Source organism: Mastacembelus armatus, chromosome 14, assembly GCF_900324485.2.
Source record: "Mastacembelus armatus chromosome 14, fMasArm1.2, whole genome shotgun sequence".
Taxonomy (NCBI): domain Eukaryota; kingdom Metazoa; phylum Chordata; class Actinopteri; order Synbranchiformes; family Mastacembelidae; genus Mastacembelus; species Mastacembelus armatus.
Window position 1 is genome coordinate 21430207 of NC_046646.1, and position 16204 is coordinate 21446410.

General features: G+C 35.5%; 2 protein-coding genes and 1 long non-coding RNA gene across 3 annotated transcripts; all 3 read right to left on the reverse strand.

Annotated features, from left to right (window-relative positions):
* Nucleotides 1–1607: 1607 nt before the first annotated feature.
* LOC113143413 (CD48 antigen-like) lies at nucleotides 1608–4834 on the reverse strand. The gene is made up of 6 exons (XM_026329015.1): nucleotides 4807–4834; nucleotides 4483–4537; nucleotides 3802–4122; nucleotides 2318–2575; nucleotides 2064–2195; nucleotides 1608–1783 (listed from the first exon to the last, which is right to left on the reverse strand). Exons 2-6 carry the CDS (start codon nucleotides 4532–4534, stop codon nucleotides 1695–1697), a joined length of 852 nt encoding a protein of 283 aa, XP_026184800.1. The 5' UTR covers nucleotides 4535–4537; nucleotides 4807–4834; the 3' UTR covers nucleotides 1608–1694.
* A 2682-nt stretch (nucleotides 4835–7516) lies between these two features.
* Nucleotides 7517–10393, reverse strand: LOC113143342 (uncharacterized). Its single transcript, XM_026328918.1, has 6 exons — nucleotides 10277–10393; nucleotides 10031–10085; nucleotides 9441–9767; nucleotides 8410–8721; nucleotides 7988–8119; nucleotides 7517–7773 (listed from the first exon to the last, which is right to left on the reverse strand). The coding sequence occupies exons 2-6, from the start codon at nucleotides 10080–10082 to the stop codon at nucleotides 7676–7678; spliced, it is 921 nt and encodes a 306-aa protein (XP_026184703.1). The 5' UTR covers nucleotides 10083–10085; nucleotides 10277–10393; the 3' UTR covers nucleotides 7517–7675.
* A 4342-nt stretch (nucleotides 10394–14735) lies between these two features.
* Nucleotides 14736–15393, reverse strand: LOC113143339 (uncharacterized). The gene is made up of 3 exons (XR_003297021.1): nucleotides 15305–15393; nucleotides 14913–15025; nucleotides 14736–14759 (listed from the first exon to the last, which is right to left on the reverse strand). It is a non-coding gene; the product is annotated as an uncharacterized LOC113143339 (long non-coding RNA).
* Between the last annotated feature and the right edge of the window lie 811 nt (nucleotides 15394–16204).

Below are 16204 nucleotides of genomic sequence, written 5' to 3' on the forward strand. Positions count from 1 at the left end.
GTTGATGAAAAATAAAATTAAAAATAAAATCTTCACTAAAATTCCAAATGCGGTAAAAAAGGTGTAAAATAATGTTAAAAAGTGTATTATAAAATCATCAGGTAAGAATGCATGAAGTAAAAAGGAATAAAAGCAAAGTAAAACTGGCAGAAGCAGGAGCAAGCAGAAGTGCATCTGCACTCTTCAGAAGCAGGAAGAAGGACCTCTTCTGAGGACAAGCTAAACTGTTTGTCTCTGTGTGGAATATAAGAAGCGCTTCATCACGTGCGTAACGCGCCATCATCCAAACGGGCCGAAAAAGTGAGTAAATTCTATGATGAAGTTTGACGTTTTATGTCATTTCTCGGGGGCGTGCACATATTTACCTGGTTCACCTGAGATTATTTACATGTGAACAGTGAACAGTGTACAAGGCAGGGCCGCATTACCTGTAATGAGGTGAGACAGGAAAAAACGGACTTCTCCTTACGTTCATACGGATTAAATAAAAAGTGATGATTTGTTTTTGACTTGAATTATTTCACTCAAAAGAAAACATTTCAAGCTTTCTAGCCATATAATTCTTATTTTTATGAGCCAAGTATTCGCTGAGATTCTGGTTGTTTTATTTACGCGTCTGTGAAGAGAAATGACAGAGACAGAAAAGACGGACAGCGCACCCTGTTGGCTTTCTTTATTTAAAAAAAGCACAACGTTTTGTTGTTATTATGATGATATACCACTAAAACTAGACCCTTTACAGATTTGAATGATATACTTCTTTTATCTGTACGATCAGAATTGACGGAGTAATTTAAGTTTGTTTCGGCCTTATCAGGAAAAGATGCGTCAAAACACGCCGGCGCGTGCGTCGACCCCAGAGGATTAATTACAAACCAATGTAAGTGTATCCATTCTCTGTTATTTGGTGACTTAAGAGTGTATTTGAGGTCTCTTTATATCTGGTCATTGTTTAATGCTAAATAGAGATCAAAAATACAACACAGTGTACAGAAGAGACACTTATAAGCACAGCTTTTTCTTGGTTGTATTGTTTATTTATTTAAACATCTTCCAAAATGCCACCTACACACAAAGGCACAAATCATTGAAAGTAAAAGCACTGATAAGCGAGCCATTACTTTTCGAACCTTGATGCATAAATACTTAAACATATTCTGTAATTTTAAACTATAGTTTAAGAATCAAATCATTATATTCACAGATTAACATTTTTCCTGATGAGCAGATGCCAGGACTCTTTAATGTTTTATATGTAAAAACAAGAACATAAAAATATAATGCAGTCTTTTGCACACCACTGTTTCTGCACATACTACAGGACAGTGACACCCATTGACCAAGGAAATTTATGTTAAGCATGCCATTGTTGCTAGCGAAGTGACCTGGGTACAAGATTTGCAGCAAAGGTTGTTTTTGTATTTTGTTTTGTTTTTTTCCTGTAAAAATTTCTGCACTTAGTTATTAATATAAAATATTTGATATTTGTTTGACCTCTGTGCTAATACATGAGGTTTTGGTGTTTAGTGAAAATTTGTTAAAGGGCTTAAGATTTTTATAATCAACACAATCAAGACTAAAAACACTACAACACCGATATTAGCTTGATGCTTCTGTCAGAATGTCAGACCTTTTTGTTGGTAAGGTAAGGGTTTAGGCTAAGGTTAGGTAATGAGTAATGTTTAGGGCGAAGGTTAAGTTGCATTTTGATGGGTGTTGGGTCTTGTTTTACTTCTGTAGGCTACTCTAACATCAGAGTAGATAATTTCATCTTCAGTGTTACCTGAAAGAAGTAAAAATAGGCATCAAGCATATTCCAACACACTATTAATATTGTATGGTAAAGACTTGTCAAATCAGTCAGTACTTTCTTCTGCCCTACTACAGAATTGTAACATAACTAACATAATCATAAAAGAAACAACTTCAAACCCTTAACTAATGCCAAGTTTTACTAACTAATTTGGCAAAAAATTGCATCAATATTAATATGGTCCTCAGTGAGACAGAGGGTAAGCTAAAGACATGAGAATTGGAAAAATGGAAAAATGTCTTCCTCTTACCTTCATTTACAGTCTGGGGTCTTCTTTTCATATTTAAATGTTTGATGCCAAAATACAGAGCCAAGAGGAGAAGCAGAGTAGAAACACTTGCTATCACAGCTACAGTCACAAGTGAGGGGAGAGAAGTGGAACCTAGAGAACACAAATGTGAACCCAAATTAGTGTGTGCGTGCGTGTGTGTGTGTATAAAGGTTATAGACATGTTTTTTACGGAAGTTTATTTAAAAAAAAAAAAAAAACATTTAATACTTTACCTGCACAGCTTGTAAGGATGATAACTATTTTTTTACTGCTGACATTGTTTTGAACATGACACGTTAAGTTTCCTGTGAGCTGTCCGGATAACCTGATGGTAACATTGTGATGATGATGTTCAGTTGTATTCCTCTGTATCAATAGGTTATTGTCCAGAGTCAAAGTGAGATGTACTTTATCTCCTTTGAAGGAGCAGCTCACTTTCTTCTGTCCTGTTGACAAACACTCCTGAGACACAACTGGTTCTGACACTGGACCTGAAAGACAAATACCTAGTCACATATACATGCAGTACCATCAACTGTGTGTTCTGTAAACTGCCATCTCTATGTATCTGTGTCACTATGTACTTGTATTCTAGAAATACATTTTGAGGCCTACATTTGTTTGAGACCCAGCTGATGGTCGGTCATTGGCCAATATCAGACCACCCTTGAATACTCGCTAATCTTTGTGCTGTCTCCTGCAGTGTCTCACAGCACATATTTTCAATTAGAAGCAGAAACTGGCTTGTGTTTCTTTTTTGAGTGACATATACAGACCTACATCAGCTGGTATGGAGAGTTATTCATGCATGTGCAGAATGTACATGCTGGTTGGCCTTTGGCTGTAGTTTGTGGTTTGAGTGCCACTTGTTGGCCCAGACGAAGGTGACATTAGATGGTGCGACAGTCGGCCTTTGTTGCTGCTAGTTTTTTCATGTCAGCTTAGTGTGTATCTGTGCTTAAGTTTTAGTAAAATAATTTTTAACAAACTCTCATGGTAAAATTTTGCAAATACCTGTAAATTCTCAGTGTATGTTTCAGAACTGTGTACCATCGAAAAAAGAGTAGACAAATCAACACTTGCACCTAATATTTATACAAGTCTTAAAGATATTTAAAATATTGATATGAAAATTAGTGTATCTCCAGATATTACACAAAATATGTATATAACCAATGCATAAAAGATTTGTAATAAAATCCACAATGTTGTGAAATATTTGGAGTATTGATATAATAGTGCAGTTCTATTTATAGTTACTTTGGAAAATATTTGAAAAATAAGATTTATATTCATAATGCTGATGTTATGAAAACTTTAGGTAATGCAGTTACTGCTCCATTTAAAATGTACAGTGGTAGTTGTAGTACTATATTAAAATTTTACATATGTACATGTTACATACACAATATTTATATCTTCATTATTACTGAACATGAGCTGATCCTAAGAATCAGCACTAAGTGAATGCCAAACTGGGCATATTTTCAACATTAAAATAAAAGAAAAGCCGCTGAAATGTCAGTCCATCTTTGATTTTACTATATTCACTAAAAATATTCTGTAGTAAAATGGATTTGTAATAAATGCAAAATAGTAAATAATAACTTGGGCCTACAAGTTACAGTTTTTGTACCTATGCAGCATAGTTTTTACATCTAATTTGTAAATGAATGTTATAGTTTATTTATGAAAATACTTAACCTTTTGGTCTTACCTTGTATTTCTATATTGATTTTGACTGTGCGCTGTAGTTTACCATCAGAAACGTCATGTATTTCCAGCTGGTAATCTCCAAAGTCTCCCTTTGTTGCATTGTTAAGCCTAAGTGTTCCATTTGAGTAGAATACAATGCGATTCTTGAAATTATCCTTTATATCTGTTGTTTTATTAGTTGTCCTTAAAATAATATCGGTATTCTTTTTCAGACTTGTCTTTGTATTTCTTTGAGTGGGCAGGTGGAAAATCAGTGGCTTCCCAAGTTCTCCAAAACACTTGTGATCTGCAGTTGTTTCAGATATATTGCAGTCCAAAGTCCCTGATAGAAATATCAGAAATATAAATAAATACTCATTAAGACATATTTCTCATTACTAGGGTAGACCATATAGTTTCAGTAGAACTGCTACATAATTTCATTCATCTCAGTTGAAGGGAAAATCTTAACTATTGTATAGAGATGATTATTTAATTAGTAAATTATTTATTTTCAGCAGCAACCATTTACTGAATATTCAAGTCCATAGGTTTACTCGGAATTTGGTTTTAACTTATTTCTTTTATTACTGATAATTTTGTGATAATGTCAATTATTTATTGGCATTATCATTCATGTTACAGTGGCAATATTGAACTACACACAATTGCTGTTAACTACACAGTTTGTAAGTGATTGTACCTTTTACCAGAGATGTTGCCAGAGTTGCAATAATCATGTAGAAGAAAATCATTTTCTGTCAAAGAGAGCAGATTGTTAGAGCCTTGTTTTATCAGATTTGTTCCGGTTTACATGACAAAAATCAACAAATGAGATGTTGTTCAGTACATTTATTATTATATCTATTATATATTTATTATTATCATGTTCATTATAAATATGTTCATTTAGAAAAATCTATATATTTTTCTTTAAATAAATTTTCAATTATTTACTAGTGAAAAACTTTTTTCTGAACACTTTTAATATCAGCATTCGGAAAGTTCAATTTAAAATTTCACTTACCGCTTCTAAAACAGGCTGTTGACTGGTCTGAAATTTTCCACTGACTGCAGGGTGGTGTATTTCTGGTCTTTTGTGTTGCTCTGTGTTAACAAATTGAGGAAGTGTTTTTTGCCCTCACATTTCTGAATTGTAATACATTTCACAACGCACAAAGCTAACACTTTTAAACTTTATATAATACAGTTGTGATTTACATGAAATTTCTAGCATATGAGCTTTTCTTAATATTTTCAGAAATGAAAAAGTTTTCTGTGTAGTTGTGCTTTTAATGTATGGAGTCAGCAGTGACTGGGCACCTGGGCTGCAGTTTCCTTTTCTAAAATATCTCTGCAATATATGTAAGTCCACTATTCAAGATGCATCAAGATGTCAGTTTTTTGCTCAAAGTCATTTACCAGACCGTGGACACTGTGAATTCAAGCTGCCAGCTGTGGTTGTTGGTCGTAGACTTAATGCATAAGGAAGCAGAGTGTAGGGAGAGGATGAACATGGACATCAGTCAGTAAAGTCGTTTAGTGTTTCTAACCAATGTGCAGCATTGATATTTCATGAAACAAGTCATCATTGACTGTCCACCAGAGAAATGTGACTATACATTCATCCAATTATCTTTTTATAGCACAGAAGAGATGATAGCTTTGAGTGATTTGCCATATACATTGGCATTAGGCCTTACTTGTATTTTGAATTCAAATGTAGTGCACATGTGCTGTAGTTGTGGTGTTATGCTACAGTTTGACAGCTCAGTGACGCTGGGTTCCTGCAGGTTATGTAGCACCACATTATCACCATATTTAGCTTGATGGTTTCCTCTATGAAGCCTGTAATACCTTTGCCATCTCTCAAAGAACAGCCACTATACTTTGACAGCAGATCACTGGTAAAGACATGGAGAAATTAGGGTGAAGGCAAGAAAGAATGTTTGTATACAGCATTGGATTGTAAAGTCAGTTATCTTGCTGTTATTATTCATTATTTGATTAGTAAAAGTCCAAATTGTCTTTTAAGCTTTATTTTCTTGCAAGAAAAGGAGCATCACAAAGTACAGAGACACTTCACTGTATCTCCAGCTGCTCAGATTCTGCTGGTCTGAGGGTTTCATGCACACAATTGCTCTTGCTTCCCTTTTCTACTACAAAGATTATTCCCTAATGCAGTTACATCCCAAAAACATCCCAACTGTCTTATTTAACAGTTAGTCCTCCATCCTGGGCATACTGGGCGTGCCTTCTTGCACAAAAGGTTTGCTGTGTCCATCTCATAAGGATCAGGCAGCACATTAGAAGGTGCCACTAAGTGTCTGGTTTTCTGAACTTCTTTAAATCTTGTACCCATATGCTCATATCTATTTTTAACAATGTACTATACATTGCCATAGCCTGCAATGCTAAAAGTTAGTGGAAACTATTTAACCTCATGTGTGAGTTTTTTTTTTGTAACTACTGCTTCAGTTTTTTTTTCTTTTTTCAGTTCTCATCTCTGCCTTAGCTGCTTCGACAGACCACTGTCAAAATAATAAGAAAGGATAGAAGCTCACGGATGTACAGAAGTGGCCATGTTGTGGCAAACTGAAAAGATCAAATCAGCAGACTAAATTATATTTTAGTTATTTCATCTATGACTTGATGCACCGTTTTCAAAGAGATAAAGAGATCCAGTCACCAATAGTAATGCCATATGGCCTGATTGATACTCGCGTATTCTCATGATGTATTTATAGTAGGTATAAACATTAAAGGATCAACTTGCATTTGAGTGTATATATAAAGCTACAAAAGTCGAGTTATGCTGCCAGCTTGTAGGCTGAGGGAAAATGAGTAGGTGTGTTCTTCTATATATGAATGTAATGATACCATGATGTGACATTTTCAAAGACTTGTTGTGGAAAAGATGCTTCATCTTGTATCTAAAGTTAGCAGCCACACTGAAACTAAATTAAATTTGTAACAGCTTGAGCTTTGTCTCGTTAGACGTTAGGACTTTTTGCATCCCCTTGTGGTCAGAACTGATCATTACATTGCTTGCAGCTTGTTTCAGTTTCTGACAGTGTTCATCCTCCAGATATCATCCATGACATTTATTTTTTGGTAAAATGTTACTGACTGCTAGTTACAGGGTATTTAAACAATATCACTCAAGGTCATGCTGTCATATCTTCAGCTTTGTGATATCGTCTGCACCAGGCCGCTAGTTGAGTGGCTACGTTTCCATCACATCTGTGCTGATTTTTAGTACAACAGCGAGTACTGTGTGATATAACCTCTGTGCATGGCTGTAGTCTTTGGACTTACAGTCTCAAGTGCAGTGGGCGTACCAGTTTTTGGATGCTTGCTGTCTATGCATGTCTGTCAATAACAATGACAGGTTTTCTGTCATGTCTAAAAGATCTGGCCAACATCAGTGTTGTCCACCGAATTGTCAACATGCTGTCATCAGCATCCACCAGCGAGTGGGCAAGATTTTAAACTTTACATTTCACTATTTAAATACAGTTAATATTTATAAAGTTTGTTTAAAACAAACAAACAAAACACAACAAAATCGTTCAAAATTACTACATAAGTGATCATGTTTAAGAAGCAAATGAAGGAATGGTTGAAAGATTTTACAAAATAGCTGATTACAGTAAAACAGGCCATAGTGCAGTGTACTGTACGAATAACAAGCATCTTAACCTCCTGGGAGTTTAGTTGTCCAGTTTGGTGTTTGCAGAGTAATGTTGAGGAATTGGAAAGAGGTTTCGACTTCGTTACACAATAGTGACCTTAACATGTTATGTAGTAAAATAATACATATACATATAGCATATACATAGCATATCCCTACATATATAGTAATTATCTCATCATATACTGTATTTATTGTCAGGTTAAGGTTGAGTGACATTGTGACGTGAGTTGCGTGTGGTTTTCTTCATGTTGCGCATCACTCTAACATCTGTATAGACAACTTCACTTTCACAGTTATCTGGAAAATAAAAACAGATGTTTAATTATTTTTAAGTGTTAACATAAAGACATATTTTTAACCCCTTTGAAGCAAAACTACAATAGTATTTTCACTGATAAATAGATGTAGCTGTCTGAATCACAGAAAAAAAATAAGATCCATGGTAACATAATTTCTTTCAGTAGGTTCTTATTCAGACAGATGAAGACATGGGAGAATATTTTTCACTTACCCCTTTTAGGATTTGTGGTTCTTGGTTTCTTATTAAATTTTTTTATACCAAGACACAGAGCCACAAGGAGAAGCAGAATGACAACACCAGCTATCACAGCCACAGTCACAACAGGGGAGAAGGAAACAAAAACTAGAAAATACAAACATTAAGCTAAATTAGATGACACATTGACACTGACATGTTTCAATTTCAAAGCTACCAAAATCTCTCCCAAATACTGCATTCCTCCTTTCCAGATACTGAAGGATGCTTTTCTACATGAGAGCAGCATAGTTTGTGAAGTGTGGGTATTTAGTGAGATGCCCTCTATATGTGTCCTGACATCTGGCTAAAAATTTTAAAGTTTATTTGTAACAATATACATTAAATTAAAATAGCTAGATAGAAGCTAATACTGAGTCGCTCTTTAAGTACTGTACCTTTGCAGTCGTCCAGGTGAATAATTGTTTCATGTTGGCTGACGTTGTTCCAAACATTACACATCAGGCTTCCTGTCAGCTCACCATGTAAGCTGACGGTAATATTTGAAACACTGAATCCGTCTTGTTTAGCTGGTGACTTTATCCTTGCTGTCCAGTTACTTGGAGAGAGGGTGTGATTTATGGTTTGTACCAGTAACTGTCCATCCAAACTCAAAATGAACTCAGCTCCTTCTCCTTCAGAGGAGCAACTGACCTCCCTCTGTTCTGGTGACAGACATATCTGGGACATGGCTGGCTCTGACACAGGAGCTGAAACACAAACATATACTCGCATGTACAGTAAAAGAAAATGTGATTCAAACTGCCTCTGTAAATTGCAGAGTCCTATTTCTTCTATAATCTAATTTATCTTTAAACTTTTGGAAAGGTTTTAGGCCTGAAACATCTGTTGTGCAGCATTAAAATGGCACATCAGAAAATGAACTGGGATTTACTATAAGTTATTAAATAATGCTCAGTGTTTGGACAATGTCCTGTTTCATAATCTTTGTTGCAGTGTACATCAGGGCTAGATGATGAAATAAAGAATCATAAGCTTTCCTCTATTGCATTTTTCATTATGTTTAATGAAATCTAGTCAACCTTTCTTCGTAGTTACATTCAGGAAATTACTTTAGTGTTGCACACACTTTCTTTTTGTCTTCTCTACTAAGAGCAAAATACTTAAAAAAAAAAAAAAAAAAAAAAAAAAAAAGGAACTAAAAGAAATATAGTTTTTATAAAATTTATAAAAATAATTAAAAAGGAATAGGAACTCCCAGGACAGAGGACCTGAGATTGAGGAAGACACACACCACCCATAGGGGTGAGAAGGGACTTTTTTTTATGTGTGTGTATATATATATATATATATATATATAGTTGATTTAATACAAATATATAAAATACACCACCTTATCTTTACAGTAACAGTTTATTGCTCAGAAAAAATGTAGTAATGTAAAAAAAATGTAAAATTTGTAATCTACCTTGTATTTCTAGATGAACTTTGGATTTTTTCAGTAGAACTCCCTTAGAATCAAATTCTTCCATATTATAATATCCAGAGTGTTTCTTCTTTGCATTTCCGAGGTTGAATGTTCCACTGGCAAGGAGGTCAGACTGATTCTGCAACACTGCGTAGTCCTCATTCAGGTCCAATTTCTGATTTTTGTCTTTTCTTAAAATCAGATATTTGTCATCCTTTGTCAGTTTAATCTCTGTATTTATTTTATTTGGCAGGTGAAAAAGCAACAGCTGTCCTACTGCTCCAAAATATTGTCCAACTCCAGCAGAAAAATTGCATTCAATAGAACCTAAAATCAAACAATAATTAAATGCTTAGTGTACAGTACAAAGAAATGTCATAGAACGGTGTTTTATTTCTCTAGGGGAATGAAAGGGGTACTATATGCTATTTTTTTTATTTTGTAATTTTGTTTTGTACTACAAAAGTCATATTTTTACTGTGAATAAATATTCACAGTATAAGATAATTTCACTGCCATTCTTTGTAGACCTGATTTTTTTTTTTTACTGCAATATTGTCCCTGTGCTTTTACCTGTAGCAATTTTTTACCTTTTGCCAGAGCTGCTGTTGCCAGAGTGGTGATGATGTAGATAAAAGTCATTGTCTGTAACACACGATTTATTTATATGATATAAATTCAAGCGCTTTGAGTACACAAGAGTGTAGAAAAGCCTAATACAAGTATAAGTTCAAAATGCAATTTAAAAAACAGGCCATTTATAGACAACATTCATAGTACTATGGATTTTAAACCCTCCAACAATGAAATCATGAAAAAAAGCTACTAAAACTCACCTTTTTAAATTCACAACTGTCACTCAGTACATTCACAATGAGACACCGTCCTTGTTGAAGGATGACCTGTAAAGCTTCCACTGGCAGAAGGTTTGTTCTCTTTTCGCCGCCTTTTATGCTAAGACTCAAGGAAGCAGTTATTGTGTTCTCACCCACAACCCACCAGCAAACAAAGATCTTCTTCTTTTCTCGTTAGAAACTTCCTGAACACCTTAAATGTGCCAGTAGTCAGATAAAGACCACTGGTAAAATATTACTGAATACTTTTTAGACTTTAAATATTTTGAATGTTTGGAACCGAACGTGGATATTTTCTTCTGTCTACGATTTTGACCTTTCTGCTTTATGATATCATCTGAGATCTTCTCCTAATTATATGGATGGCATTTTGCTATAACACCACTGTACATGCAGTTTAAAGACATTAACTGGAATATTATGATACACAATACAAAATTCAACTACTATAGAATTTTATATATAAGGTGCTGTCAGCTTGTCAGCACTTACTACAGTCCCATACAAAATGGCAAATATCACTTTGTGTCACATGTTCATAACATCGGCGACTGTCCATGAACTGATTAGCTTTTGGTGGTTAAAGGTCAAGGTCCCACTGACCTCACATTCATCCCATTCTTATGAGCGTTATATATCAAGAATGCCTTGAGGAAATTTTCAGTTTTGATGTTCTCATAGTCGGTGGTCGGTCTAACATGCTCGTAAAATGTACCTGGGCTGGTTAGTGGAGGCATACAACTACAATGCAGTAATTCTAGTTAGATACTAAGTTATATACTAATATAACTATTGAAATGTTTTTTAATGTACCAGTATATAGATGGCCACATATAGAACATATAGAGACAAGCTGAACATAAATAAGAATGTGGGGAGAAGATGGTCTGAACATGTTTCAGTTCATTCTTCGTGGCTTCAGTGATTTAACAACCTATTGATGTCGCTTGACTGTTTTCTCTTCTGTGACTACTGACCAGGGAAGTTTACCTGTAAATCCCTGCAGTAATCTTATTAAATGGGAGAAGACACATTTTAGATAATTACAACTGATTATATTGTCATTCATTTTCCAATTATATAGCAGAATCCAGTTATGGCTGTTGTTAATTAATAAGCAGTCACAAAGATCTTTCACATCCTTACAACTACATTATAGTGTCTTGTAAACTATTTGTAATATTTATATACTGCATATTAAAGTTAAATGGCAAGTTTTGAGGGGTTAAAAAATGTTATTTTTATATATATAGTGCTTGTTCGGTGTGAGTTTGTCTTCGGACCTACCGTAGTAGATACAGTTCCTGTGGTAACATGCTACAGCTTTGCAGCGCTGTGAGACATTGTTGTACTGTGGTTTTTGTGGGTTTGAAGTAGTCAGTACCATATTGCCTTTACAGAAATATAGGAAAGAAGTTCTTATAAAAGGTGATTAGTATAGGGCTGTTGATGCTACAGTTTGTTACTGACTTCTATTTTTTTATTTTTTATTTTCCCCTAAATGTACTAAGTGCAATTTAAATTTATAGTCCCAAAGCCCATACAGGAATTACTCTCACTTATATAGTTCTATGTATCAGTGAAAGCAAAGTGAACAACAAAGTACACAGGTGACAATAGTCTTTTAAATAGTGTTACTTTCTTTTTCAGCAGCTGCCTTAAACTCCTCCTGGTCTGAATGTGTGAACTTCTTAAACCTGCACTGAGCTGCAGTTTATTTTTTCTGCTGTAGCCCATGCATATAGATTTGCTCTTGTTTTATTACTCACTTAGTTATGTTCTAAACCTGCCTGAAGATGAGAGGAGTTGTGTGTCTGCAAATGGCACATGAAGAAAAAACTGTTTCCTGTCTGTCAGTGTACTGTGCAACCAAGCTTTTTATTTATAAACTATACACTACATTTTATTTAGAAACACCACTGTCACAAATGTACATAGGAGCAAAAGCAATGATATGTAACTGGCAGTTACAAACCACTGCTTTTCTCTGTCACTGCCACAGCCACAGTGCTGCATTTGAAGCTCCCACAGGCCCACAATAGACTCTGTCTTTCCTGTGAACATAATGCAGCTGCTGCTTGACATTGTAGTCCAAGAGGCTTTTTTTTTTTTTTTAAGCTGAAGACAAAAAGATGTTTATGGTATTCTACTGTGACAAGATAATCTTTGCTCTAAATTTCAAACAGTTCAACAAAGATGGTAACAACATTATGTCAGGCGTTAATTAACTTTAAATGAAATTCTGTGTTGATAAAGTGCGTTGTGGTGAGGAACATCAAAGTGATGATGTATGCTCGGACAAAATAGTGTTGTCTTTCGAATAAGCACCACCTCTTGGTGTTAAAATTGTGTAACAGGAAATGCTGTCTCACAGGTCACAGTCATTTCAATGAGAACGTCTTTCTACACTGAATGTCTCTGGACATGTGCCTATTGGGTTTGTGTGGTCAGCACAGTCTTTGGCTCATAATTTAAACTACAGTTTTTCATTTTCATCTAATGCGCCTGTTTCTTTTTAGACACGCAGTTTTACTTTCTACTGGCTGTGTCTGCAGTTGGCTGACATTTGCATGTTATCTATCGTTATCACAGTTTATCGCAGTTCAATGACAGAGATAGTACTAGTAATACCAGCAGCAGTAACTAGTGCCAACTACATTTTATGGTCAAAGATTTGAGTCTGTCAGTACCATGGACAGAGACACCAACAGAATACATAAATATAAATCCAGCTTTTTATGGAGACAGTGCTCACATTTAATCTCATCAACTTTTCTCTAGCCTGCTTCAGAGCAACAGTGGCTTTATTTATTCAAATTTTGATGATCGGAGTGGCTGACTGAACATTGTACATAAAGACAATTACAATTGTGTTGTTTAGTTCATCGGCTGAAAAGGAGAAACATGTTTTTGTGCATTGACTAAAACAGGGTGACATAATCCTGGAGGAGAGAGATAAACCACTGCTTTCATATACGAAATCAAGCTAATTAGTCAATTACATGTTCTTTATGTTATTATATTATTGTGTAGCCCATTGGTGATCATTTATTACCATGATCACTGTAGTCCATAGGACAGAAACCTTACCTTAATATAAAGTTACCTTTACCATGAATGAGCCATCAGTGCTGCCCCAGACAAAGAAAGAATGAAAGAAAGAGAGAAGTCAAAATGACACGTTACCTGTACAGTAGTAATCCATGCAATTTACAAAGTGAACAATTGTTTTGTTCAAGTATAGTGCGTGGCATCTTAGTTGTATTTGACTACAAGAAATGTAGTTACTTTCTGGTTACATTTGCCGCCCTTTCGCTCCACCTTGTGGTCAAACAATGGTTATGACAGCATTTGAAGCTCATATTTGAATGAGACAGTAGTTACATGTCTCCACTGTTGCAGATAGTTAAGACAATTGCTCTGTTTTTATCTTTTATCTTAAGAAAATGTTTTGTGTTTGATTTGCCACTTCACACCTGACTTCAGCTTCCAAAATCTTCAAGAAATGCATACAGTGTATTCAGCTTTCCAATTTTATGTTGCAGCCTGATACAAAGTTAAATCAACTACAGTGTCGTCTGGGGGGAAAAAAGCACCTGAAGTACTCTCTGGTCTGTTGAATGGCAGAAAATCCTACAATCTACATGTGCAAAGCTTGTTGTCATATCCACAACACAGCAGGCCATCTCACCTGCAGTAGCTCAAAGAGTTGCTTCACCCAGCGACAGATGTCTTGGAAGTTACATACATGCAAACATATACAACACTTTTTCAGTGATTAAAATATGCACTACAAGTGAGTGCTGCTAAGCTGAGTGCCCTGGTTGTCTGTGAGTGTGATTTTCTTTGTGGACCACATTGCACCCATATTACAAAAGTTCCCTGAAGACATGATAGTTGTTGAGCTGTCTCTCTTTTCTTCATTGTATTGTAGATCACAACATCCACATTGGTCAAGTCCTCTTTGTGTCTGCCTGCTCTTGTCAATCTCTTCTTCTTCCTCATTCTGCTCCCAATTCTCCTTCGTTTGTCTTCCAGGTTTTTTGCTCTCTAGTGGCAGTACTGTGTCGCAGTTTCCCTTACAACCTAGTGGCAAAACACCAAGTAAAGGGTCAGAAAGTAAATTGTTATAATGCCAGCAAGTGTTTGAATTTATATCACAATAGTAGTTGAGATTTTACCTGCCCCTTGCCTGCACCACAGGGTCACCCTGGTGATGAGGTTATCCAGGGGCTGCAGTGAGATCATCCATGCAGGAAGAAAATCCCAGTTCTGTAGTCTGAGTGGCAAACAATCTGGTCTGTGTGCCTGCAGTATGTTTACTGTTGCAACAGATATGATAACTATAAGGACTGGCACAGCGATCCCTGTCATCACCTTCCATCCAGCCATAGAGAGGGCAAACACGAGGGATGGGAGTAGTAGGAAACAGAGGAGGAGATACAAAACGGCAAACCAGCGGTACCTGTGTATAAGTAAGTTCACTTTATTCTTTCTTTAAATTGTTAGTTTTATGAGTATTTTCTCAGGAATGTTTTTATTCCCCTTGAAGGTCCAGCTGCCACCTTTAGTCATTTTGTTTATTGTTGGTAAATACAGAAACTATTGCTTATCATACCTGGCGGTGCGGTTGCCAAGGGCACAGGCCATACGTATGGGCAAACGTATGGCTGGTATGGGATACCAGAGGAGGATACCAAAGAGGTTAAAGAAAAAATGGCACAAAGCAACCTGAAACAAACAAGAAGGTTTATTGGTAAACAGCTAATACATCGCAAATTCTCCAGAACAGTTGTAAAAAGGACTGTGTGTTTCCCATAATCTATTATGTAATTACAGTGAATAAAATCAAAGAGAAACACAAAGTTCTTCTTAAAGGGAGATTGGTTTTAAATGCTTCAGTGCCATGGAGGGAAACCATGGCTGAATTTGCTCTCTGGTAACCAAATGCCTTAATGACAGAAATAATGTCCATCACAGAAAATAAAGTTTTTTTATTTGTGTGTGTACCTGTGTGGCAGCTGCTAGCTTATCTCCTGGACTAGCCAGGGCTGCCAGTGTAGCTGTTGTAGTGGTTCCAAGGTTGGATCCCAGGGTTAACGGATAGGCTCTTTCAATACTGATGACCCCAATCCCTGCAGATTCATATTATCATTCAGAATAGTTAGTTTAATCTTTTTTAAATCTTTAGATTTATGTCAACGTAAAACAAGAGATCAAATCTCAAGGTAAACATAAAAGATCAACTGTGTCAGCTAAAATTGATCAGTAACAGGCCTATAAAAAGAAACAAGGCTATAATATGTTAATGTGTAACCTAGTGTGACTTTCGAAGAGGTTGTTTTGTAGGATTGGGTTCAAAAACTGACTTATAGTTGAATTTTAGTATAACAATGTACAGTAGTACAATAAGTGCAAGACCACACTAAACACTTTTAATTCACGGAAAGAAAATCTGTCTGTCATGGTTTTAGTCGATGCCTTAGTGCAGTTTGTCAGGATGCTTTGAGGAGATGAATATCTTTTTAAAAAAAAAAAAAAAAAACTCATATGACAAAACATTAAGCAAAGTCCTGTTCATGGAGGACTTTTAGCAAATATGCTTAACTACAATCTGGCCTGTCCTGTTAATGCTGTACCAAGGACAGATTGCTGCATGTAACTGTAAAAACACAGTGGAAGTCATTGATTAGCTATTGAAATGGACAGTGAGAGAGATGTGGCTACGGTGTACAGTTACAATTTGATTATTTCACATATAATATGTAGTAGCAATTTGGAAATCTATTGCATATTTGCAGATATTTAAGAAATAAGTTATAAATCATGTAAATAATTCTGTACATTTTTATTTGCTAGGCAATAAAATACTTAAACCATATAAAATATATTATATGTTTTTTTTTTTGT